This window comes from Gopherus evgoodei, chromosome 5 (genome assembly GCF_007399415.2).
Source record: "Gopherus evgoodei ecotype Sinaloan lineage chromosome 5, rGopEvg1_v1.p, whole genome shotgun sequence".
Taxonomy (NCBI): domain Eukaryota; kingdom Metazoa; phylum Chordata; order Testudines; family Testudinidae; genus Gopherus; species Gopherus evgoodei.
Window position 1 is genome coordinate 13,127,648 of NC_044326.1, and position 27,309 is coordinate 13,154,956.

General features: G+C 44.7%; 1 long non-coding RNA gene and 2 gene segments (V, D, J or C); 2 read left to right on the forward strand and 1 right to left on the reverse strand.

Moving 5' to 3' along the window:
* Nucleotides 1-27,309, forward strand: part of LOC115652928 — a 547,780-nt gene that overhangs the window by 302,853 nt on the left and 217,618 nt on the right.
* Nucleotides 1-27,309, reverse strand: part of LOC115652939 — a 147,815-nt gene that overhangs the window by 43,667 nt on the left and 76,839 nt on the right. The gene's annotated exons all lie outside the window — the stretch shown is intronic.
* Nucleotides 22,773-23,992, forward strand: LOC115652931. The segment is given in 2 exon segments: nt 22,773-22,848; nt 23,269-23,992. Coding segments are annotated over 2 exon segments (411 nt in total).

Below are 27,309 nucleotides of genomic sequence, written 5' to 3' on the forward strand. Positions count from 1 at the left end.
AAAGTGAATCCAAATTAACATTTTCAGGTTTTTGTTTAAAAATTACCCATTCAAAAATATCAAAAATAATGGTTTTCTTTCCAAAACAATTGTTGGACAGAACCTTTTTTCAGTGCGAAAAAATTTTGGTTGAAAAATTCCAACCAGCTCTCCTTGGGACAGCTGCCATCCTGCAGGGTATCTGAACAATGAGCCATCCTCCATTCTGCCTCCTGGAGTTTAACAGGAAGCAGCAATTACAAGACTGAAACAAACAGAACTCAATAGTGTGACATCAATAGTGCTAGATGGTTTTTCCATCCTTTGAAAAAATCATACTCATAGGTATGTCTAAACTGCAGTTAGGTTCAGAGGTGTGATTGCAGCACATGTACAAGCTAGCTCAAGTAACAACAGTTTAGCTGTGGCAGCCAGGATGTTGGCACAGGCTAAACTTCCAAGTTCAACCCACTCAGGACCCTTGGTACATACTTGGAGGAGCTAGCTTGTGCTGCTGCTCATACTGCCGAAGTGTAACCTTAAGAGTCCTCCAGTGTCTCCTAGCCAAGTGTTCACTGTCATGAAACACCAACTCCTATCTGGCCTGACCAACTCGTTACACCTAACACACACATTGCTATCCTGGTGTTTATCTACAAAGAAAGTCATATGAGGTATCAAATGAAAAACTTATAACAGGCTGGTCACCATAAACGTTGTGAGATGTATGTATGGATAGCAATTAAGAAGCTGTATGTTTATACTGAAAATATGTTTTAACCAAGTTAACCAGGCAGGATTGCTAAACAAAGGTTTCCCAGATAAAGGAATGTTGACATGCCTGTCTGCCCAGGTCTTGAATGTAAACGGAGCAGGGTTAGCCAGAGATGATGGGAATTATAGTTGCATACTGAGACCACAGGAAAAGCAAATTAACAGAATGACATAGGCCATGTCTACACTTACAGTTTTGCAGCGCTGGTAGTTACAGCTGTGTTAGTACAGCTGTATAGGGCCAGCGCTGCAGAGTGGCCACACTTACAGCAACCAGCGCTGCAGTGTGGCCACGTTTACAGCACTTGCAGCGCTGTTGGGAGTGGTGCATTGTGGGCAGCTATCCCACAGAGCACCTCGTCCCATTTCGGCGCTGTGGCTTGTGGGAAGGGGAAGGAAGTGTGAGTGTCTTTCCGCTTCCTGTTCCAATGCCCCATGGTGCTTTGCTACACATTCCTAGCAGTTTGGCGGCATTGTGATTCTACAGCGCTTTTTCTGCGATTTTTGTTATAAATGGAGCCTGAGCAGCTGACGACCTTATTGATGAATGTTGCCAGCACATCACGCATGGCAGTGGAGCTATTCCTTCAGCTGCAAAATGAGCGTGACAGTGACAGTGAGGAGTCAGACGATGATATTGAATCGCCTCACTGTGAAGACAGTAAACTGCTTGTGGCAGTAACAGACGTGCTCAGCTCCGTGGACCGGAGCGTTTGGGCTCGGGAAACCAGCACTCAGTGGTGGGATCACATCGTCCTGCAAGCCTGGGATGACGAGCAGTGGCTGCAGAACTTTCGGATGAGAAAAGCCACTTTCATGGCACTGTGTGCTGAGCTCGCCCCTACCCTGCGGCGCAGGGACACGAGATTTAGAGCTGCCCTGCCAGTGGAGAAGCGGGTGGCTATTGCAATCTGGAAGCTGGCAACTCTAGACTGCTTCAGATCGGTGGCGAACCAGTTTGGAGTGGGAAAGTCTACAGTTGGAATGGTGCTGATGCAAGTTTGCACAGCCATTAATCGCACCCTGCTAAGAAGAACCATGACTCTTGGGAATGTGCAGGACATTGTGGATGGCTTTGCAGAAATGGGGTTCCCTAACTGTGGAGGGGCAATAGATGGGACGCATATTCCTATTCTGTCACCACCCCACCTGGCATCAGAGTACGTTAATCACAAGGGATATCTCCGTGGTTCTGCAAGCGCTTGTGGATCACCGTGGGCATTTCACTGACATTTACTCAGGATGGCCTGGAAAGGTGCACGATGCACGCATCTTTAGGAACAGTTCCCTGTTCAGGAGGCTGAGGGCCGGGACTTTTTTCCCAGACCGCAAGATCACAGTAGGGGATGTCGAAATGCCCACTGTGATCCTTGGAGACCCCGCTTACCCCTTAATGCCCTGGCTCATGAAACCATATACAGGGAAGCTTGACAGGAGCAAGGACCGGTTCAACTACAGGCTGAGCCGGTGCAGAATGACTGTGGAGTGTGCTTTTGGCCGTTTGAAAGCACGCTGGCGCTGTCTTTATGGGAAGCTAGATTTGGGGGAAAGCAGCATCACCGCTGTTATATCCGCATGCTGTACCCTCCATAATATTTGTGAAGGGAAGGGTGAAAGATTCAGTCAGGAATGGACCTCCGAGGTTCGATGCCTAGAGGATGAGTTTGCTCAGCCAGAGAGCAGGGCTAATAGGGAGGCCCAGGAAAGGGCTTCAAGGATTAGGGATGCTTTAAGGGAGCAATTTGATGCTGAGAGCCAACAGTAATGTTTGATGCATTTGATGTGCTTTGCTTTACCTTGGTGTATAATATTTACCACTTCCAGCAATAATATAACATAGTGAAAAAGAAAAAAAAACCTTTATTCAACATACAGTACATAACAGGCAAGGGGGTTGGGGTGGTGGACTGTACATTCACAGGTTTGAATATGTCCTATTTTGATCACTATTCAATGTCTGCTGCACTTCAGGATTACTATGCTGCAGAATAATGGGGGTGGAGTGAACAGGGTAAGAATTATAGTTATCAGGGCTGGTAGGTGATTGTACAGGTGTTGGGGGCAGCTGGGGATAATAAGGAACTGGCTGCTGGAGAAAGTTGTTTTGTGGAAATACTGGGGAACAAGGAAGAGGGCTTTGGGAGGGCTGTGGGTTACAACGGTACATATTTGTCTGCATGGCTACAAGAGACTCAGTTTGGCGAGCCAGGAGACTTATCATCTGCTTTGTGGTTTTTTTGGCAGACAATTCCTTTCTCCTGCTTTCTGTTTGCCTCCATTCATGTACACTCTGTCTCCATTCATACATCTTCTCTCTCCATTCCTGTGTCTTCCTACTTTCTCTGTTGTAGTGGCCCATAACAGATTTGATCAATTCCTCTTTTGATTTTCTAGGATTCCGTCTCAAGTTCTGCAACCTATGTGAGGCCGGTGATCCAGCTGCAGTAGTCAAGGTCACTAGAAAAAAGAGAGAGAGAACCATGTAATACACAGAGGCTACATTGTTTATTATCACACATTGAAGGACTTTTTAGACTTTTGGTAGCATCCTTCTCACATACCTCACATAACACAGAGAGGGCAGGGAAGCTAAGTCATGGCGAGCAACGGGGTGAGTGGTTTTGCCCCGATTTCCCCTTGGGGGATGCCTGCTTGGAGGGGGGTGGGGAACACAAGAGCACACCGCAGTGCTGGATGCCTGCTTGGAGGGGGGATGGAGAACATAGGAGCACACCGCGGTGCTGGATGCCTGCTTGGAGGGGGGGCTGGGAACACCGGAGCGCACCGCGGTGCTGGATGCCTGCTTAGAGGGGGGGTGGGGAACACCGGAGCACACCGCGTGGATGCTTACGTGCTGGGAGGGGGGGTTGGGAACACCGGAGCGCACCCCGTGGCTGGCTACATGCTGGGGGGGGGTGTTTAACAACAGAGCGCCATGGGCTGGGGAAACGCGAACCTGGCGCCCTGCACTCAAGTATCCCTAAACTCTCAACAGGGTTTCCTACTGCCAGACATATCACTGCTGCGTGTTACCTGGGAAGAGAAGGAGGGTCTTCTACAGGAATGTGGATACCGCCCTGGCCCCTATGCAGCTTGCCTGTGTGCAGCCATGGTCCCCCCACCCCTCACTGCACAGTGAATCGGACGAGTTAGCCTGACCGGGACAGGGACCACGGTGGCTCTCCCGATCAACTTGAGAAAGCAAATTGCAAACACTCTTGCTGCAACTTTTCAAGGGATTACCGAGGCAGATTACACAAACGTGATAGAGCAAATCAATGGGCTATTCCACGTTTAGGCATGCATGCAGGCAGCCATAACCAAAACCCTCCTCTCCCAAAACATAAAAATCTGCTTACCCTGAGCACGATCCTCAGTTTCTTCCTCACCATCAACTTCCAGCTGGTGCGACTGGCTAGCCTCCTCCTGGCTTGAGAAGAGCTCCTGGCTGCATGTGTACTGGGACTCCGGGGTGTCTCCCTCCACGCCAGTAGCCTCACTGTCACCGTCCTCTACACCCTCCCCCACTTCTCCCTGCTCTGAACTCTCCATCGTGCTCCTAGGATTGGCAGTGGGGTCACACCCAAGTATGGCATCCAGCTCCTGGTAAAAACGGCAGGTCGTGGGAGCAGCTCCTGAGCGGCGATTTCCCTCATGAGCTTTGCAGTAAGCACTCCTCAGCTCTTTAATTTTGACCCTGCACTGCAACGCGTCCTGTTCATGGCCCCTTCTCATCAAGGACTGCGATATCTGCCCATAGGTATCATAATTTCTCCTTCTGGAGCGCAGCTGTGCTTGCACAGCCTCCTCTCCCCAAACACTTATGAGGTCCTGCAGCTCTGCATTGGTCCATGCTGGGGCTCGTTTGGTGCGTGGAGGCATGGTTGCTGAGTGATTGATTGATTAATTGCACTCCACACCTGGCTGAGCAAACAGGAAGGGGATTTTTAAAATTCCCGGGGCATTTAAAGGAGGGGTCAGGTGAGCCCAGAGCAGTGGAGTTCGCATGATTACCAGAGAGGCTTCTAAGGTATGCTGGGATACCTGCTTATGCCACGGAGGTCAATAAAAACACTGGTGGGTGTCTACACTTGCTGACCAGCGCTGGATCACCAGCGCTGGATCCTCTACACCCGAGGCTCGACCGGGTGTACAGCCAGCGCTGCAACCAGGGAGTTGCAGCGCTGGCCGTGCTGTGCAAGTATGTACACCACCTATGTTGCAGCGCTGTAACCCCCTCACCAGCGCTGCAACTCTGTAGTGTAGACAAGGACATAGACAGCATCGTATTTGCCTCCATCATGGAGCTGACACACAGGCTATGTCTACACTGGCAATTGAACAACAAAACTTTTGTCTTTCAGAGGTGTTAACCACCCACACTACCCTCGAAGAACTAACGTTTTGCTGCGACAAGTCCCAGTGTGAACAGCATATTGTTGGCAGGAGTGCTCTCCTACCAACAACGCAAACACCGCTCGTTAAGGGGTGGAAGTTTTTTGTCAGAAGGAGAGCTGACGAACAGCAGCTACACTGTACAACTTTTAACAGCACGGCTGTGGCAACACAGCCATGTTGCTAAAAGCTGTGTAGTGTAGACATAGCCATAGATTAACTCCAGCAAACCTCTCTCACTGATGTCGTGGAAAAGGACCACCACCGTGTTGAGTTGATCAGACAGCCTGAGGCTCCTTTATTGATTAATCAGAGAATACATGCATATGCATGGAGAGATGACAGGTCCTCTAGCAAGAGGTAAGTCGCTCTACCTTACAGCAGTGATGCCTGGGTTTATATAGCCAAAAACCGCAAATTACCATATGAACTTATACATCCGAGGATACCATATTTGGTTAATACAATGACATCTTTTCAAAACAATTGCTATTAATTATTTTTATATATTGCAAAAAGAGCTAAAAATTGCAAAGCTTGTCCCTTTTTACTTCCTCTTAGGAAGATCTTGCTATTGCCAAGACCTTGACACCCGGTTACCTTGTACTTGCGGTTTCAGCAGCTGTGTTCTGAAGCAAATTTTGAGGAACTTGGGTCCAAAAATACATGTTTGTTCTTTTGGCCAAGTTATTAGGGGTTATCTTTTATGCTTGCATGAGCTACTTAATAAACTATTATGACCCAACAGCTGTTAGTCTTCTGGCAGTGATAGACTGGTTATTTTAGGGATTTTCCAGTTTTAACCCCTTTTTAGCAGCATTTTTATTGTTTAGCAGCATTTGGTGGTTATTGTAGTGTTAGTAGCATTTAATAGTGTTATGATAGTGTATTACATTAGAGAGTGAGCCTCAGGCGAGTTAGTGATTGATTATTGTCCTTACTTTTCTATATGTTAGTATTGATTGAGGCCTATTGTCTTGATTTAATTTTTGGCAGCATCAAGACCTGGCTTTGGGGCCTGGGGTTATTTTTCTTTATCACTGAGGCAGAGGGGTAACAAGGTGACCTACAGTTCTGGGTGTCCCAAGAAAGCATCAGATGCAACTACACTGCTATTGCATCTGACGAAGTGGGTATTCACCCACGAAAGCTCATGCTCCAAAACGTCTGTTAGTCTATAAGGTGCCACAGGATTCTTTGCTGCTTTTACAGATCCAGACTAACATGGCTACCCCTCTGATACTTTACACTGCTATTGTTACTCGAGTTAGCTTTGATCCAGCTCAGTGGTTTTCAACCTTTTTTCTTTTGATTCCCTAAAAATATTCAAATGGAGGTGCAGACCCCTTTGGAAATCTTAGACATAGTCTGTGGATCTTCAGGGGTCCGCAGACCACAGTTTGAAAGCCACTGATCTAGCTACCTCAAAGCTAGCTCGGGTATATCTACACGTGCTGCAATCACACTTCCCAAATGCTGTGTAGACATACACATAGAGTTCCTCCAAACTCTTTTAAAATCATAAGGCTGGATTCTCCATTGGCTTGTCCCCTGGGCTGGCATTTACTTCTGTGCAAAGGGAGTGTAAAGTGGGAGTAAAGGCTGCTAGATCAGATTGGTGGCATCTTGCACCAACTTTGAACTCACTTAGCACAGATGTAACCGGCTGAACAAAGTGCATCAGAACAGGAGGGAATTAAGTGATTGTGATGACTCAGACTTCAGAATCCCTGGCAGTGTCTCCTGGAGACACAGTCACTATCAGCATTAGCAGCACCTGTGTGTCCTGATACCAACAGAAATCGGCACAAGCTCCTAAACTCTTTATCTACAGCGCTTCCTCCTATCCCTCAGAGATCCCAGACCAGTTCAGTAAGAGTGGGTCTGGCACTGATACACCTTTCCAATCAGTAAAGTTGAGGCTGATGATGCGGGAAATTATTACTGTCAGCAAGGACAGAACTTCCCTCTCACAGTGATAGGTGCCAACACAAAAATCTTTGTTCCATTTGTGGTTAGTTCAGTCAGGGAGGGTGAGGTTCTCTGCTAATAGTTGAGGTGTGAACACCAAGGGAGGAGAAACTGCTTTTGTAGTTGGCCAGCCATTCACAGTCTTTGTTTAATCCTGATCTGAAGATGTCAAATTTGCAAATGAACTGAAGCTCAGCAGTTTCTCTTTGGAGTCTGGTCCTGAAGTTTTTTTGCTATAAGATGCCTACCTTTAAGCAAAAAAACTTCAGGGCCAACTGCTAGCAGAGGACCTCACCCTCCCTGATTGAGCTAACCTTGTTATCTCCAGACTGATTCTTGCCTGCATATCTATATCTGCCTCTGAAAATTTCCATTACATGCGTCTGATGAAGTGGGTATTCACCCACAAAAGCTTATGCTCTAACCAGTGGCTTCCCCAGGAACTGAAATTAGGGGAGGTGTTCGAATTTACATGGGGGGTATCAGGACCAATGAGATAAATAAAAGAGATATGAATAAAGTAAATGTTTTGTTAGGATTATGCAAATTTAACATAAGAATAATGCAAGTTACACCAAAATACATAACAGGTCTAGATTTCTAAAAATATACACATTTTAAAAAAAGTATTTAATTTAAATTGACTTTTGAAAAGTAAGCCATCATGGGGTAAGAGGAAAGTCCTCTCATGGATCAGTAATTGGTTAAAAGATGGGAAACAAGGGTAGGAATAAATTATCAGTTGTCAGAATGGAGAGAGATAAATAGTGATATTCCTGAGGGGTCGGTACTGGGACTATTACCGTTCAACATATTCATAAATGATCTGGAAAAATGGGTTAACAGTGAGGTGGCAAAATTTGCAGATGATACAAAACTATTCAAGATAGTTAAGTCCCAGACAGACTGCGAAGAATTACAAAGGGATCTCATAAAACTGGGTGACTGGGCAACAAAAATGGCAGATGAAATTTAATGTTGATAAATGCAAAGTAATGCGCATTGGAAAACAATCTCAACTATACATACAAAATGAAGAAGTCTGAATTAGCAGTTAACACTCAAGAAAGACCTTGGAGTCATTGTGGATAATTCTCTGAAAACATCCATTCAATGTGCAGCGGCAGTCAATAATTCCCAACATTCTGTTTGCTTTTTAAAAAAGAACAGGAGTACTTGTGGCGCCTTAGAGACTAGCAAATTTATTTGAGCATAAGCTTTCGTGGGCTACAGCTCACTTCTTCAGATGTAGCCCACGAAAGCTTATGTTATTTTTGCAGATACAGACTAACACAGCTGCTACTCTGAAACCTTTGCTTTTTTAAGAAAGGGATAGATAATAACACAGAAAATATCATATTGCCTGTATATAAATCCATGGTACATGCACACCTTGAATACTGTGTGCAGATCTGGTCACCTCATCCCGAAAAAGACATACTGGAAATGCAAAAGGTACAGAGATGGGCAACTAAAATGATTAGGAATATGAAACAGGAGGAGAAATTAAAATGACTGGGAGTTTTCAGCTTAGAAAAGAGATGACTAAGGGGGGATATGCTAGAGGTCTATAAAATCTTGACTGATGTGAAGAGAGTGAATAAAGTAAATGTTTTGTTAGGATAATGCAAATTTAACATAAGGAAAATGCAAGTTACACCAAAACACATAACAGATCTAGATTCCTAAAAAAAAAATTAAAAAAATGTATTTAATTTAAATTGATTTTTGAAAAGTAAGCCATCATGGGATAAGAGGGCAGTCCTCTCATGAATCAGTAACTGGTTAAAAGATGAGAAACAAAGGGTAGGAATAAATTATCAGTTTTCAGAATGGAGAGAGAGAAATAGTGGTATCCTTGAGGGCTCAGTACTGGGACCAGCACTTTTCAACATATTCATCTGGAAAAATGGGTAAACAGTGAGGTGGCAAAATTTGCAGATGATACAGAACTATTCAAAATAGTTAAGTCCCAGGCAGACTGCGAAGAGCTACAAAGGGATCTCACAAAACTGGGTGACTGGGCAACAAAATGGCAAATGAAATTCAATGTTGATAAATGCAAAGTAATGCACATTGGAAAGCAATCTCAACTATACATACAAAACGATGGCATCTGAATTAGCTGTTATCACTCATGAAAGGTCTTGGAGTCAATGTGGATAGTTCTCTGAAAACATCCACTCAATGTGCAGCAGCAGTCAAAAAAGCAAACAATGTTGGGAATCACTAAGAAAGGGATAGATAAGAAGACAGAAAATATCATATTGCCTCTATATAAATCAATGGTACGTGCACACCTTGAACAGTGTGTGCAGATCTGGTCACTCATCCTAAAAATATATATATTGGAATTGGAAAAGGTACAGAGATGGGCAACTAAAATGATCAGGGGTATGAAACAGGAGGAGAGATTAAAATGACTGGGAATTTTCATCTTAGAAAAGAGATGACTAAGGGGGGATATGATAGAGGTCTACAAAATTTTGACTGGTGCGAAGTGAATAAGGAAATGTTATTTAATCCTTCACATAACACAAGAACTAGCAGTCACTCAATGAAATTAATAGGCAGCAGGTTTTAAAAAAAACAAAAGGAGGTACTTCTTCACACAATATAAAGTCAACCCAGGGAACTCTTTGCCAGGGGATCCTGTGATGACCAAAATTATAACAGGATTATAAAAAGAACAAGATAAATTCCTGGAGAATAAGTCCATCTGTAGCTATTAGCCAGGATGGGGAGCGATGCAACACCATGCTCTGAGTGTCCCTAGCTTGTTTGCTAGAAGCTGGGAATGGATCACTTAATAATTACCTGTTCTGTTCATTCCCTCTGAAGCACCTGGCCTTGACCACTGTCGGAAGACAGGATACTGGGCTATATGGACCATTGGTCTGACCCAGTATGGCCATTCTTATGTAAAAATTAACTATAATAACAAAAATGTTTAGTACAAAAACTCCCCAACATAATGACCTCTCAAGATAGCAACAATGTGAGATAACCTTGGCAAATAATGCATTTTAAAAATCTTGGCCTACTAGGAAACATATTTATATAAGTTTCCATTCCCAGTCACAAATCTAGCATTCTGGAACAAAGTGACTAAAATATAGTCCAACAAACAAATGTTTATTTAACATGCCCCTCACTTTTCCCTCCACCGCACTCCACTCACCGGTGTTGTCCTTGATCAGTGGAGACTCAGAGTTCAGAAGTGCTTTCACGTACTCACCTCCCAGGTAGGGGGCAAGAAGGGGGCAAGGGCACCAGGTAGGGGGCAAGAAGACACCTTGCTCGTTCCTCCAGCTGCTCACTGTTCACTCTGGCTACGTCTGTTCGTTATGCCACCGTTCACTCCGCTGCTCTGTTGCCAGTGGCCCTGTGCAGTCACCTTCTGCTGCCACCTGCCACTGTGACCTCTGCAAGTTGGTTTCTTGAGGTTCCACCAGCTCTCAGTAATTTCAGCTCAGCTCTCAGTATGGGAACCGCACTCGCTGCTAGTGCAGTCTGGAACGTCTCTTCCACAGAAACACTGTCCCCACAACAGGACTATGCATTTAGACCCGATTGTCAGTGATTTCAGCTGCAGTGGTCACTTAATAGAACAAAAGACTCTCTATGAGCCTGATCAGCTCTGCCTTTAAACAGTGAAGAGGGACAGGTCCCCAGCCTCTCCCTTGATGCCTTCAAATCATCACAGGCTAAGTACAGTTCTACTGCCCTTTATTCATACAATAAGAACAACATTTCATACCCCCCTTCCCCCCACATTCAAGTGGTTTGTAACCCAACCCCAGCCAAAATCTATCACTTGGACAACACAGCTCTGTGTGCTGGATACCTAGGTAGATTAGGTGTGAATGTAAATATAATCTGGCCCTGAAGCCTTTCCCCGCAGCCCCAGCTCAACACTAGCTATCAGGGAGAGCTCATTTAGACTTTGTTTATAAATCATCATTTGAAATTATTAGGTTGGCCAACATCACCGAAATGAATGCACTGACATCATAGTCAACAAGTACCGTAATGGAAAGTTGAAAAGAACTTTGAAGAGAGAGTTCAAGAGGGCGTGAAACCATTAAGAGGTAAATGGGTGGGGTCCGCGCGGGTCTTCTTGGAGTCGGGTTGCTTGGGAATGCAGCCCAAAGCGGGTGGTAAACTCCATCTAAGGCTAAATGGGGGGAGGGATAGCTCAGTGGTTTGAGCATTGGCCTGCTAAACCCAGGGTTGTGAGTTCAATCCTTGAGGGGGCCACTTAGGGATCTGGGGCAAAAATTGGTCCTGCTAGTGAAGGCAGGGGACTGGACTCAATGACCTTTCAAGATCCCTTCCAGTTCTAGGAGACTGGTATATCTCCAATTATTACCTTTATAAAAAACAACAGCTGTATAAGGAAGCAAGGAAGCTAGTCTATGTTCATACTTTTCAAATCTATTATACTTTTTCAGATGCACATATTTTATCATACAATGTATAAGCTTTTAAAGTGTGTATTAATGTTTCAGTTTAAATTCAGATTTCCAAACAGTTACTAAATTGGTATGTAACTAGCTCACAAAATTGGGCGGAGGGGGGTGTTGGGGAAATTCTGGAGGCGTATAGGGAAATCACTGGCTCTAATACATCTGTTAGTCTTAAACGTGCCACAGGACTCTCTGTTGATTTCTGCCCTGGAATTGCTGCAGTTCCACCTTTTGCCCACCAGAGGCCATTGTTGCACCAGACCAGCCTGTTACAATCATGCTGTTGGCTGTTCTGGTGCCACGGTGGCCCCTGGTGGGCAAAAGGTGGAACTGCAGCACTGCTGGGGCAGAATGTATTTTCTGCGGAAAAATAACATTCTGCAAGAGACACGAATTCCGTGCATGCGCAGTGGTGCAGAATTCCCCCAGGAGTATCAGAGAACAAAAATTACATCAGAATGCAAGGGAGGCACTGTGGTGCAGAGGGACAATAGCAGCCTTTGGAAGAACAAAATTATGGCTTCTGTTCACGTCTCCCCACTCACTCAGTGTGTGTGGCTTCAATGCGCTATTTCCTCTCTCATTTTTCATGTGCCTTTGTTCCCTCATCTGAAAACAGAAGATCTCCCTCATCCACATTGTAACCCTCTTGGGCAGGGACACTGCACTGTGTTGGGGCTTAATTAATCATCAGCTCTAGTTTATTGCTGTGGAGCCTGAACTATTCTTTTCAGCTGAGGCAGAAACAGCTGATGAGCTGGAAATGCTGTTTCTGTAATATTGCTTATTTCATCTCATAAATACCAAATAATACGAAGGGAAATAATCAACATTTTCAGACTTGGATGCCTAACTTCAGGCACCGAAATCCATACCGTGCCTCCCAAATAACGACAGCCTGACTTCCAGAGGTGATGAGTAAAAGCAGCAAAGAATCCTGTGGCACCTTATAGACTAACAGACGTTTTGGAGCATGAGCTTTCGTGGGTGAATACCCACTTCCTCAGATGCATCTGAGGAAGTGGGTATTCACCCACGAAAGCTCATGCTCCAAAACGTCTGTTAGTCTATAAGGTGCCACAGGATTCTTTGCTGCTTTTACAGATCCAGACTAACACGGCTACCCTCTGATACTTGAGAGGTGATGAGAGCACACAACTTCCAGCGCAAACTGAAAGTGCTCAGTACCTTCAAACAGTAGCTGCTTTTATTCATAAGCAGCTAAATATGACTAACTTTAGGCACTCAGGTATGAAAATGCACGAGATAATAGAAAATTGGCCTCTGTAATAAATACCTGCTCCTATAAGAGACCAAGACATTGTTTATGCTGCAGTTATCTGTTTAACAGCAGTCTGATGATTCTCTTGCATCACTTGATATGTATCTTTATTGGATCTTAATATACCATTTATAAAAAAGCATTCGGCTAATAAAGATGAACCTCTAGCTGCCACTGCCATAGGAGGGCATCACTCATGTACAACCATACCCTACATAAATGAGCACATCAAGTTCTGGGCATGGTACATATTCTGAAATAGTGCAAGCAAATCAAGCCTGTGACACAGGGACTAAGACTAGATACTTTGCATATTTACAGCTGACTGATATTTCTCTGATGCTCTGAGCTGCTATAAAGGCAGCATTTAACTCCCTGAAGCTAACTGATCAGCACCAATCAGCCCTGACGTATCAAGATGATTTCGCAGGCTCAGTTCATCTGGTTATTACTACTCTGGACCCAGGGTAAGAATCAGTCAGAGAGTGGGTTTGATTTTCCTCTCAGTTACACTACTTTTACATTGATTTAAATCACGTTACCTCTTACGCATGTAAACCAAAGGGGAATTAAGATTATATACTTTGTGCTCAGTCGCAGAGACCTGACATTCCTTAATTACACTAGTTAGTTAATTGTACAAAGCTGCCATTTCAAATCTGTTCATGCTGCTTTACATGAAATTAAGAAAACTATCACTATAAGTAACATATTAGTATAGTTTATTTTTACTGTATTTATTTATATTTTGGTTCATTTCAGGCTCCAGCGCGGACATTGTGATGACTCAGACTCCAGAATCCCTGGCAGTGTCTCCAGGAGACAGAGTCACCATCAACTGCAAAGCCAGTACAAGCATTAGTGATTGGTTAGCTTGGTACCAACAGAAACCAGGACAAGCTCCGAAGCTCCTTATCTATCTTGCTTCTACCCTGCAATCTGGGGTCCCAGCCCGGTTCAGTGGCAGTGGATCTGGAACTGATTTCACTCTCACAATCAGCAGTGTTGAAGTTGAGGATGCTGGAGATTATTACTGTCAGCAAAGCTATGATACCCCTCTCACAGTGATACAGACCAGTGCAAAAACCTTCCTGCACTGTTCCGTTTGCTCTGCTCAGCTGTTTCCCATACAGTCTGTCACAGTCTCAGACTTGGCACAGTGCTCTCAGACTGGGCACAGTGGTTGGGTCAGATTTCAGGCACGGCTCTGAAGCATTTTTCTCCCCAGGCCCTTGTCTTCACTGCAGTGATCGTTTGAGATATAGCTCATGCCTTGTCCCCACTCTGAGTGCCGCCCACACACACAAACCTTGAGCTCGAGCTAGTGGTGCTTTACACTTGAACGAGCTGTCCTGGTGGGGGGGAGGGGTTAAGGCATGAGTGCTGCTGGGCGAATAACTGATTTTTAGTTCACTGGCAGTTAAAAAAAAATCTCATCGGGTTTGGGTCAAACCGAATCATAAAATTCCCAGAAATGTCAGTAAATAAAAAAAAAGTCTATTTTGGGTCAAACTAAATATTTCCTTTGACCTGAAACATTTTGTTTCCAGTCATTTTTATAGGGCTAGATTCAAAAAATGGCTGGAGGAGAAGGAAGAGATGGTGCATCCCTTATAAGTTTTAGCCCAGTGCTTAGAGCAGTCACATCAGATGTGAGAGACCCAAAGTGGAGGAACATTCGGGGGGAGCAGCACACAGGGATAGCTACCACAATGTACTGCTCTCTGTGGCGATGCAAGAACTGCTAATGTGGCCATGCCAGTGTGCTGGCAGCTGACAGTGTGAACACATGGCAGCACTTTCCCTGCTGCTGTCTCCGAGGGCTGGTTTAACTCCCGGTGCTCCACATCTGCAAGTGTAGCCATAGCCCTAGTCAGGGTTTCTTCAGTCACAAACTGAACCTAATTGAAGATGCTTTGCATATTTAATCAATCTGATCTCTCCTTGATAATCAATGAAGTTATAAACACTTTTTTATTCTTAATCGATCAGTTCTAGGCAGCCTGGATGTACCAAGACAATCTCCCAGGCTCATTTCATCTTGCTCTCAGCCCTGATCTACACTACAAACTACCTCACTCCAGGGTGCGGAAAACCACATTCCTGAGTGACATAGTTATATTAATCTAGCTCCGGGTGTAGACATCACGGTGTTGATGGGAGGCCTTCTCCTGGAAACACAGCTACTGTCTCTTAGGGATTTGCAGTACCTATGTATCTTCACTAAGTGCTAACAGTTCTGGATCAGATAAGAATTACTCATAGTTATGGTTTGACTCGGCCTAGTTAATTCTAATGTTATTGACATTATGCCGAATCAATAACATTATTGGTTCTAATAATTATTGGTTCTAATGACAGTGACATTGATTCTTAAGCCAATAAAATCATTGATTCAGCATTAAGTAAGCAATGCATTCAGCTATAAATACACAGACAGCTGCAGTGGCACAGGAGCCAGCGAACAGAGCTGCTAACAGGGGAGTTCCAGTGGGAGTTCTGTCAGAGGAGCAGGTTTTTGTAGTTTGTGGATTGTATTGTGGAGTTTGTGTGTGTGAGTGAGTGTGTGTGCAGGCTGCTAGGGGCTGTGTGCTGGGAGCGAGGCTGAGCCCTGAATTGGGGGCGGGGCTTACCTGATTAGGGGCCCTATATAAGGAGCCAAGCACTCAGACAGCAGCACAGGAGCCAGCGAACAGAGCTGCTAACAGGGGAGTTCCAGTGGGAGTTCTGTCGGAGGAGCAGGTTTTTGTAGTTTGTGGATTGTATTGTGGAGTTTGTGTGTGAGTGAGTGTGTGTGCAGGCTGCTAGGGGCTGTGTGCTGGGAGCGAGGCTGAGCACTGAGTTGGAGGGGGGCTTATCTGATTAGGGGCCCTATATAAGGAGCCAGGCACTCAGGCAGTGGCACAGGAGCCAGCGAACAGAGCTGCTAAAAGGGGAGTTCCAGTGGGAGTTCTGTCGGAGGAGCAGGTTTTTGTAGTTTGTGGATTGTATTGTGGAGTTTGTGTGTGTGCAGGCTGCTAGGGGCTGTGTGCTGGGAGCGAGGCTCAGCCCTGAGTTGGGGGCGGGGCTTACCTGATTAGGGGCCCTATATAAGGAGCCAGGCACTCAGGCAGCGGCACAGGAGCCAGCGAACAGAGCTGCTAACAGGGGAGTTCCAGTGGGAGTTCCCAGGGGGAGGTCACAGGGGAGACCAAGGCAGAGAGACCAGGAAGTCAGACAAGGGAAGGGGCAAGAGTCCAGTGCTTGTTGGTGGCCTGTGGTACGGTGTGAGGCGTGGACTGCCAGGCACAGAGTGGGACGGATATGACGGAGGCAGAGGCAGCAGGTAGAGACATGCTGAGGATGACCAGATGCGGTAGCTGTGGCATGTACATGGTCCTGGAGGGGGCACCTGAAAGGAGTTTTGTCTGCATGAAGTGCCGCCTGATAGAGCTGCTGGAAGAAAAGATAAGAGGACTGGAGATGCAAGTGGAAACCCTGGCTGAGTTTAGAAGGGGGTTTGAGCGGATGATGGAACACAGACATGATGAGGCGCAGGGGACAAGCCCAGACGAGCGGATAGAAGCAGGACCAAAAAACTCTGAGGAGGGGCTGCCGGGTGAGGAAAGTGGACGGTGGAAGCATGTGACTAGGAGAACCAGGCAGAGGAAAAGACGGGCCAGCGATGGAGAAATAGAACTCAGGAACAGGTTTGCTGAGTTGGGAAATGAAGATGGAGCACAGCAGGCTGCTGAAGGAGAGAGGGCAAGGAAAAAGAGACGAGCAGCTAGTCCTGCAGAAGGAGGGGAGGAGTCAATGGAGGCGGCACCAAGTATGAGCCCTAGGAGGATTGTAAGGGCGAATACAAATCGCGAGGGCTTGCGGCAGGCTGGTGTGGGGGATAGACCGGAGAATCAAACTGTCACCAGGAAAAGGCAAGTCTACGTGATTGGAGACTCTTTACTGAGAAGAATAGACAGGCCTGTAACTAGACCTGATCAGGAGAACAGAAGGGTGTGTTGTCTGCCAGGGGCTAAGATACAGGATGTGGACCTGAGGCTGAATAGGATCATTGCAGGAGCGGGAAAAAATCCATTGATTGTCCTTCATGTGGGAAAGAATGATACGGCTAGTTACTCGCTGGACTGTATCAAGGAGGATTATGCCAGACTGGGGAAGACGCTCAAAGAAATCGAGGCTCAGGTGATCTTCAGTGGGATTCTGCCGGTTCCTAGAGCAGGGCGACGAAGGAGTGACAAGATTATGGCGATCAACAGATGGCTCAGGCATTGGTGTTACAAGGAGGGCTTTGGGATGTACGGTCATTGGGAAGCGTTTACAGACAGACAACTGTTCGCTCAGGATGGACTTCATCTAAGTAAGGAGGGAAACAGAATTCTAGGATGGAGGCTCGCTGACCTCATCAAGAGAGCTTTAAACTAGGAAGTTCGGGGAGATGGTTGGGAGATGTCCAGGAGATCTCCACGCCGGAATATAACCTGGAGAGGGAAGCAAACAAAGTGAGAGGGGATACCCTTGTGGACCAAAGAATTGATCCGAGGAGGAATAGTGGAGTAGGAACCAGATTAACGGGTGATGCTGGTGGTAGAAGGTCTGTGCACGACGAGGGAAAGAAAGTCATTGATGCTAAATGCCAAAAATTAAAATGTCTGTACACTAATGCGAGGAGCCTAGGTAACAAGATGGAGGAACTGGAGCTACTGGTGCAGGAAGTGAAACCGGATATCATAGGGATAACAGAAATCTGGTGGAATAGTACTCATGACTGGAGTACAGGTATTGAAGGCTATGTGCTGTTTAGAAAAGACAGGAAGAAAGGCAAAGGTGGTGGAGTAGCCTTGTACATCAATGATGACATTAACTGTAATGAAGTAAGAAGCGATGGAATGGATAAGACAGAGTCTGTGTGGGCAAAAATCACACTGGGTGAAAAAGCAACTAGAGCTTCCCCTGAGATAGTGCTTGGGGTGTGCTATAGACCGCCGGGATCTGATCTGGATATGGATAGAGACCTCTTCAATGTCTTTAATGAAGTAAACACAAAGGGGAAATGTGTGATTATGGGAGACTTCAACTTCCCGGATATAGACTGGAGGACGAGTGCTTGCAAGAATAATAGGGGTCAGATTTTTCTGGATGTGATAGCGGATGGATTTCTTCATCAAGTAGTTGAAGTACCTACAAGAGGGGATGCCATTTTAGATTTGGTTTTGGTGAGCAGTGAGGACCTCGTAGAAGAAATGGTGGTAGGGGATAACCTTGGTTCGAGTGATCATGAGCTGATTCAGTTCAAACTAGATGGGAGGATAAACAAATGTAGATCTCGGATTAGGGTTTACGATTTCTCGAGGGCTAATTTTGAAGAGTTAAGGAAATTAGTTAAGGAAGTGGATTGGATGGAGGAACTTGCGGATTTAAATGCGGAGGAGGCCTGGAATTACTTTAAGTCGCAGCTGCGGAAATTGTCGGAAGCCTGCATCCCAAGAAAGGGGAAAAAAAACATGGGCAGGAGTTGCAAGCCAAACTGGATGAGCAAGCAACTCAGAGAGGGGATTAGGAGAAAGCAGAAAGTTTACAGGGAGTGGAAGAAAGGCGGGATTAGCAAGGGAAGCTACCTTGGTGAGGTCAGAACATGTAGGGATAAAGTGAGGAAGGCTAAAAGCCGCATTGAACTGGACCTTGCAAAGGGAATCAAAACCAATAGTAAAAGGTTCTACAGCCACATAAATAAGAAGAAAACAAAGAAAGAAGAAGTGGGGCCGCTATACACTGAGGATGGAATGGAGGTTAAGGATAACCTAGGCATGGCCCAATATCTAAATAAGTACTTTGCCTCAGTTTTTAATAAGACTAGTGAGGAGTTTAGCGATGATGGAGGGATGATAAACGGGAATGTGGATATGGAGGTGGATATTACCACATCTGAGGTAGAGGCCAAACTTGAACAGCTTGATGGGACAAAATCAGAGGGCCCGGACAATCTCCATCCGAGGATATTAAAGGAACTGGTGCGTGAAATTGCGAGTCCGTTAGCGAGAATTTTTAAGCAATCGATAAACTCGGGGGTTGTGCCGTACGACTGGAGGATTGCTAATGTAGTCCCTATTTTTAAGAAAGGGAAGAAAAGTGATCCAGGTAATTATAGGCCTGTTAGCTTGACGTCTGTAGTGTGTAAGGTCTTGGAAAAAATTTTAAGGGAGAAAGTACTCAAGGACATAGAGGTCAATGGTAATTGGGACGAACTGCAACATGGATTTACTAAAGGTAGATCGTGCCAAACCAATCTGATCTCCTTCTTTGAGAAGGTGACGGATTACTTAGATAAAGGAAATGCAGTAGATCTAATTTACCTCGATTTCAGTAAGGCGTTTGACACGGTTCCGCATGGGGAAATGTTAGTTAAATTGGAAAAGATGGAGATGAATATGAAAGTTGTAAGGTGGATAAGGAACTGGTTAAAGGGGAGACTCCAGCGGGTCGTCTTGAAGGGTGAACTGTCAGGCTGGAAGGAGGTTACTAGTGGAGTCCCTCAAGGATCGGTTTTGGGACCGATCTTATTTAACCTTTTTATTACCGACCTTGGCACAAAGAGCAGGAATGTGCTAATAAAGTTTGCGGATGACACGAAGTTGGGGGGTATTGCTAACACGGAGAAGGACAGGGATACTATTCAGGAAGATCTGGACCACCTTGTGAACTAGAGTAATAGGATGAAATACAATAGTGAAAAGTGCAAGGTCATGCACTTAGGGATTAATAATAAGAATTTTAGATATACGTTGGGGACGCATCAGTTGGAAGCGATGGAGGAGGAGAAGGACCTTGGGGTATTGGTCGATAGCAGGATGACTATGAGCCGCCAATGTGATATGGCTGTTAAAAAAGCAAATGCGATTTTAGGATGCATTAGGCGAGGTATTTCCAGCAAGGATAAGGAGGTGTTAGTACCGTTATATAAGGCGCTGGTGAGACCCCATCTGGAATATTGTGTGCAGTTCTGGTGTCCCATGTTCAAGAAGGATGAATTCAAACTGGAACAGGTCCAGAGACGGGCTACTAGGATGATCCGAGGAATGGAAAACCTGCCTTATGAAAGGAGACTCAAAGAGCTTGGCTTGTTTAGCCTGGCCAAAAGAAGGCTGCGGGGGGATATGCTTGCTCTATATAAATATATCAGGGGGATTAACGTTAGGGAGGGAGAGGAATTATTTAAGTTTAGTACTAATGTAGGCACGAGGACGAATGGGTACAAACTGGATATTAGGAAGTTTAGACTTGAAATTAGACGAAGGTTTCTAACCATTAGGGGAGTGAAGTTTTGGAACAGCCTTCCGAGGGAAGTAGTGGGGGCAAAAGACTTATCTGGCTTCAAGACTAAACTTGATAAGTATATGGAGGGGATGTTATGATGGGATAGTTTAATCTGGGCAATTGATCTTGGATTATCACCAGATAAGTCTGCTTAGTGGTTTGCGGGGAGATGTTGGATGGGATGGGAACTGAGTTACTGCAGAGAATTCCTTCTTGGGTGCTGGTGGGTGAGTCTTGCCCACATGCTCAGGGTTTAGCTGATCGCCATATTTGGGGTCGGGAAGGAATTTTCCTCCAGGGTGGATTGGCAGGGGCCCTGGAGGTTTTTCGCCTTCCTCTGCAGCGTGGGGCATGGGTCGCTTGCTGGTGGATTCTCTGCAGTTTGAGGTCTTCAAACCAGTCTTGAGGATTTCAGTAACTCAGTCCTGGGTTAGAGGTTGTTATAAAGGTGGATGGGTAGGGTTCTGTGGCCTGCCTTGTGCAGGAGGTCAGACTAGATGATCATATTGGTCCCTTCTGACCTATGAGTCTATGAGTCTATTAGAAAATGGTTTATTTTTATTATATTTATTTGCCTCTTTTTTTTTGCCATTTCAGACTCCAAGGGTCACAGTATCATGACTCAGGATCACAAATCCCTAGCTCTAGGACAAAAGGACACTATAAACTGTAAAGCCTGTACAAGCACTGGCACTCGGTTAGCCTGGTATCAACAGAAATCAGGCCATGAGCCCTCAAGAGCTCCTTACTACTCTGATACCTCCCTGCCATCTGGAGTCCCAGCCCGTCCAGTGGCAGCAGGTCAGGCACTAATTTCACTCTCATAATCAATAGCATTGAAGATGCTAGAGATTATTACTGTCAAAGCCATAGCTCCCCTCTACCAGTGATACAGACATATACCAAAAACCCCCCTGTACTATTCCATTTCCTTTACTCTGTGAATCAGCTGCTTCATGCAGAGACTCACAGTACCAGTGTTATCTTGGAATCTTGCAATTTTGGGGGCAAGCACATTTTCTAGGGCAAAAATACAGAGAGGGAGCAATATCAGGCTTTATGGTAGAAATTAGTTGCAACCTTCACTATGAAGCTGTTGCTGTCTCCATAATAAATACCACTATAAGTTGACTCCTGTATGAGTCCCACAGATGCAGATCTAAGATGCTGTATAAGGAAACACTTATATATTAAGATACAAGTAAAAATACACTAGAAGGCTGCGGACTGCCTCATATGGGTTACAGATAAGGAACTCTTCTTAGCCCTGGCTCTCTTGCTTTCACAGAGGGGTTCAATTCATATAAGAATACTGCAGCAGCGGTCCCAGTTCTATGGTTTATACTAGTGTCACTGCAGTGTTTTGGATCAGTACTGTAATGATATTTTATAAAGGGCAAGTTTCTCTCTTTCACTTGGTTTACACACCAAGTCCGTTACCGTTAATACTTTTTTTAAAAGGAAATTATGTTGCTAGATCAATTAAAATACATTGAGAAACCAAAAGTATATTCACGTCCATTTAACTATTCTTTTAACAGGTAAATTAACCTGTGAGGGCATAAAGAGTTATTCTTTTAACACACATCCTCCACTACAGAATGTCATTATTGAAAAGTATTTTTGGTGGGGTTCTGAGTATTTGATTTGTTTGTTCACAAAATACAGTATTTCCTTGCCATGAGATCTACCCCAGTACACCTAGCACAGGAAACAGACATTTCCAGGACAGCGGCATTGAACATCTAATCTCTTTAAACAAAAAAGCTGAAATTTCACACAACTGACACTAGATGGCCACATTCAACTATCTTTTCAGTGGAAGGTGCTGGAAGCACCACACTTGAAAGGTTAATTTTCAATCTTCAGGAATGAAAATAATGGTCTATTTATGCAATGTTACATAGAACATTGGAAGCGCTGCTACAGGCTCAAAAAAAATTTAATGGAATACCAGCCTGTTCCTCTACTCTTTGGGATTTTAATGGCAGCATAGTCAGGAGATTCAGGGATAAAGTTCCCACAAGCCTATGCATCACTATAAGGTCTCTGAGGTGATGACTAACAAACCCAGTAAGGAAGGGAAGAGTTAGCCCCCCTGCACAGATCGCATGATGCATGGAGATCACACCATCAATATCATCTATCTGAGGAGATTCCTAGTATAACAGTGATTCCATGCTCCTTCCATTTAAATGAGCAGCCAGGCAGCGCTGAGCGCTAAGAACATGTATTCCCATTCCATACTGACAGATGCCATTTCAACACAACACAAGAGATAGTGACTGTAGCCTAATGTGGGCTCAGCACCCAACAAAACAGGGTCCTGATCCATATAGCAACCTCTGGGCACCCCAGTCACTATCATCAGAACTGCCACTGGAACACAAATGGAGGATGCTGGCCCAGGACTTCTCAGGTTGAGCTTGTGTATTTCATCCACCACCCCTTTTACTTCTCTTTTTCTGCATGTTTTAGGTCAGCTGGGAATTTTTGCATTTGAACTAAATTTGCATATTTTACACCCAAGTGACACTGCACCACAGCTCTGAGATTCATAAATGCTCCAAGGCACTCATTAGTTTGTTGATGAGCACTGGCCGATCAGACATACCAAGATGGTCTCACAGGCTCAACTCATCTGCCTGCTAGTGCTCTGGCTCCAGGGTAAGAAAAAAACAAAGGGGGCACTGGACCCTTTAAGCAATAATGATCCACAGGAAAAAAAAAAAAAGATCTAGAAATGTTGATTATTTATCAATTCCCTCAGGTATTGACAGTAACTTCAGAAATGCTTTGTCTCCTAATTGCAACTGAGAGAGAAAACAGGTTTGAGAAACATACAAGCAATTTAAAACAATTTGGAATGCAAGAACCACCTCAAAGTTAAAGTTAGCGTCATTGTCAGAATGAGGAACTTTCATAAGTATGGAAAGAGGCACATGGGAATATTTAAACAGACAAGATAGTGTGTATTTTAATGAACTATACTACTGATACATACTTTATACATGTTTATGCTAAATGTACAAACTAGAGAGAGACTATACATGTACATACTAATTTATATTCTGTTTGCTAACTCAGACACCAATGCACAGATTGTGCTGACTCAGACTCCAGAATCCCTGGCAGTTTCTCTTGGAGACACAGTAACTATCCGCTGCAAAGCCAGTTCAAGCCTCACCAGTGGTAGATATCACTTATTAGCCTGGTACCAACAGAAATCAGGACAAGCTCCTAAAATGCTTATCTATGATGCTACCTCCCGGTCATCTGGGGTTCCAACCCGGTTCAGCGGCAGTGGCTCTGGCACTGACTACATTCTCACAATCAGCAGAGTTGAAGCTGAAGATGCTGGAGATTATTATTGTCAACAAGGCAGAAGCTTGCCTCTCACAGTGATATGGGCCAATACAAAAACCTCCCCATCCTGTTCCTTTCAGTGAACAGCTGCTTCCTATATCTCATTGCTATACTAGATTTCAGACAGCATTTTGATTCGCCTTGCAACACTAGGCAGAGTCTTCTGCGCCCACTGCTGACCTTTCTGTAATACTGTTGTCTCTTTCCCAATTCCAGTACTCCAATGCTGACACCAGTGTTGTCCCCCTGATGAGCAGATGTTTAGCCCAGTTTCTCAGAATATGTGAAATCCACAATGCCAAGGGTAAGTAGATAATGTTTTCACCCTTCAGCATAACTTGTTTTATTTACACATACACATCCATCCTGGAACAGAGGTGGTAAAAACAGCATACAATCAAACCCCTCTTTCAGGAATCTCATCCCAACACCAATACCCATATCCCAGAGAGTAAATCTCCCTCAATAATTTAATCAGAGACTAAGACAGAGAACAACCTCTTCTATTGCTCACAGAAATCCCCTTCCTCAGAACCATGCATAACCCAAACAAACAATAACACAGCATGCCTTCTGTAACCGTGCCTCAGTGGGTCACAACTGAGGAGGCCAAATTCAAGACAAAATGCTGAGAAATAGGGCAAACACAGCTCAAAACTAGTGGTTATTCTTTCAGAAAATATACCAAACCTGCCACACAAATAAACTCCTGTTTCACCACACTAGCTAACAAGAAGTCATAAAAGCAGTTTCCTTGGGCATTCCAGTTCTTATATCACCACCAGAAACACTGGATTCAGAGAAGAGTGGTTCTTTACAACTAATCTCATCAAATGAAAGGGTCTTCTGATCCCAAAAGGCCAGCCACACATCCAGGTCAATATATAACTTAGATCTTATGCAAAAATCACACTGATGCCAATCCTTTAGTAGCTAAAATCTAAAGGTTTATTCAGAAAAAGGAAGGAAGGAAGGAAGGTGAGAGTTAAAATTGTCTAAAAGAATCAAATACACACAGTAATTGCAAAGTTTTTGGTTCAGGCTTGTAGCAATGATGGAATAAACTGCTAGCTTGATAAGTCTCTGGCTGCTTCCAAATCATTGGAGGGACCTCTGTCCCTTGGTTAGAATGCTCCCGTTAGTATAAATCCACAGATTTGAGCAGGACAGAGGCAAATGGAGGGGTTTCCAGGGCCATTTAGATCCTCTGTCATGTAGAGGGAAACCCCTTGTTTCAAACAGAAACCTCAGCACAGGTGACCAGATAGTGTTTGGAATCATCATGGCCAAGTCACATGTTTGTGCCCAATTTTGAGTCTGTTGTGGAAAATTGACCACACGGTTGATTTTAGAATAGACAGCCTGAGGCTCCTTTATTTTATACAAGCATATATGCAGGGAAAGACAGCATAGCCCCATGCAAGAGGCTGCTTTTCCCTGACAAGTCATTGTAGGAAGCCATTACCTGTATTCCAGACAGCACGTTGCAGGACAGTCCACTCACTGTAAATTGCCAATTAATTTTCCTTGTGATAGGCCACTCAATTTGAATAGTCCCCCCAAGATGCGCTGGTTAACTACTTCATGGTCGTTCCCCCCGGAGCAAACATTTGAAATCCAGGTACAAAGCCAATACTTATAGCTTCAAATACAAAATGATACATGGATACAGATAGCATAATCTTTAGAAAATCAAACCTTTTCATACCTCACACCTCACTTGATAAGCTTTGTAGAAGATTTGTTGCAAATATGTCACAGTGGTTGCAACAATGATTTTTATGGTCATATTTTACTCAGTAACATCCCACCTTCCCAAAACTGACCATATGCTCGCACATTAACAAAAAGCTTGGAAGACTGTATAACTGCACCACCTGGAGACGCAAAGAGAGTTGAGTATACAGCCCTGTCAGAAAGGTTTGCTGCTAGACTTGTTCAAGATAGTAGTTTTGGTGCAGAATTGATTTTTATCCCCCAGCATTTGGGGCATTTGTTGCTGCATAAATGATTTTTTATTCCCTGATTCCCCAAAATAATTCTTACTTGCTGACCACTCTGAGCATTTCAGGATTAAAAAAGGCACAGCCCTCCCAGTGCTTTTACGAGCAGTGCTGTTGTGTGAAGAGACTGAACCAAGTTCCTGAAGTCCAGAGCTGGCAGAGGCTAGGACGGTTGAGGAGGCTTCAAGCTCACCTTCTGGAAGGAAGGAACAATTCATGTTACTCTCTAGCAACTCACTCTGCCAGGAACTCGGAAGAACACAGACCAGAGCTATTGGCTGTGTCCAGTCTTTCTCGGACAGAGAGAAGACTGCAGCAGTATGGGGCCCTTGAAGGAGCAACCAGGCAGTTGTCAAGTTCACAAGGTGGCTCAGATGGGAAAAAGCACAAAAACGTATTTTCTACTTTAGATGAGGCCACTTGATATCAGGGGTGGGGGTGCTGATGGCAGAGGTTGAGGTTTGAAGATTTATTTGGTTTTATCCAACTCAGTACTGAGCATTGGAGGTCCTGTCTGGGTTTTCCTTCCATTGAGCTCCACCCAAATGCACTGTCAGCATCCAGATCCCTGTAGAAAGGACAGCAGGTGCATTGGTACTGTCATTCTGTATAGGAAGCAGCAGTTACAGTGAGGAACAGAAACTGAGGAAAGCAGGGTGCTTTTTGTACTGATCGGTATCGCCGTGATGAGCTATAGCCTTGCTGACAGTCCAGCATCATCTGCTTCAACCCTGCTGATTGTGAATGTGTCCTCACTGCCAGACCCACTCACTGAACCCATTTGAGGCACCAGATGCATGGGAGGAGGCAGGATAGAAGGACATCCCAATGTCTGTTGATACCAGCCTATGTGGCTTGTAAACATTGGAACTGGCTTTGCAGCTGATAGTGACTGTGTCTTCTGGAGACGCTGATAGTGATTCTGGAGTCTGAGACATCACAGTGTCCCCAGTGGAGTCTGCATGGGTAAAAAATTAGAAGAAATATGGATTCATTGACTATAAGGCCAGAACGTACCATTGTGATCATCTATACTGACCTCCCACATAGCACAGGCCATAGCACTTCCCTGAATTGATTCCTGTTTGCTGCAGCAAGGATTTTAGAAAAACATGCCAGCTTGATTAAAACATTTCCAGTAATGGAGACTCCAACACAACCCTTGGTAAGCTACAATTTCCTTTTAAAAAAATATGTTTAACTAGATTTTTCTTACCTCAAGATCCAGCAGCAGGAAGTTGAAGGTAGACAAATTTCAACTATGAATAAGGTGCAAATATTTAAGAGTGAGTGAAATTAACCATGGGAACAACTTATCAAGGGTTGTGTTAGATTCTCCATTATTGGAAATTTCTTAATCAAGCTGGCATGTTTTTCTAAACAACTCACTCTAGTTCAAACAGGAAAGCTATGGCCTGTGCTGTGCTGCAGCTCAGACTAGATGATCACAATGGTATGTTCTGGCCTTATAGTCTATGAATCCATATTTCTTCTAATTTTTTTCCCCCATGCAAACTACATTGGGGACACTGTGCTGACTCAGACTGCAGTGTCTCCAGAAGACACAGTCACTATCAACTGCAAAGCCGGTAACAAATGTTTACAAGCAATGTGGCTTGGTATCAACAGATACTGGAATATGCTCCCCAAGCTCCTTACCTATCCTACCTCCTCCCATGTGTCTGCTGCCTCAGACCGGTTCAGTGAGTGGGTCTGGCAGTGAGGACACATTCACAATCAGCAGGGTTGAAGCAGATGA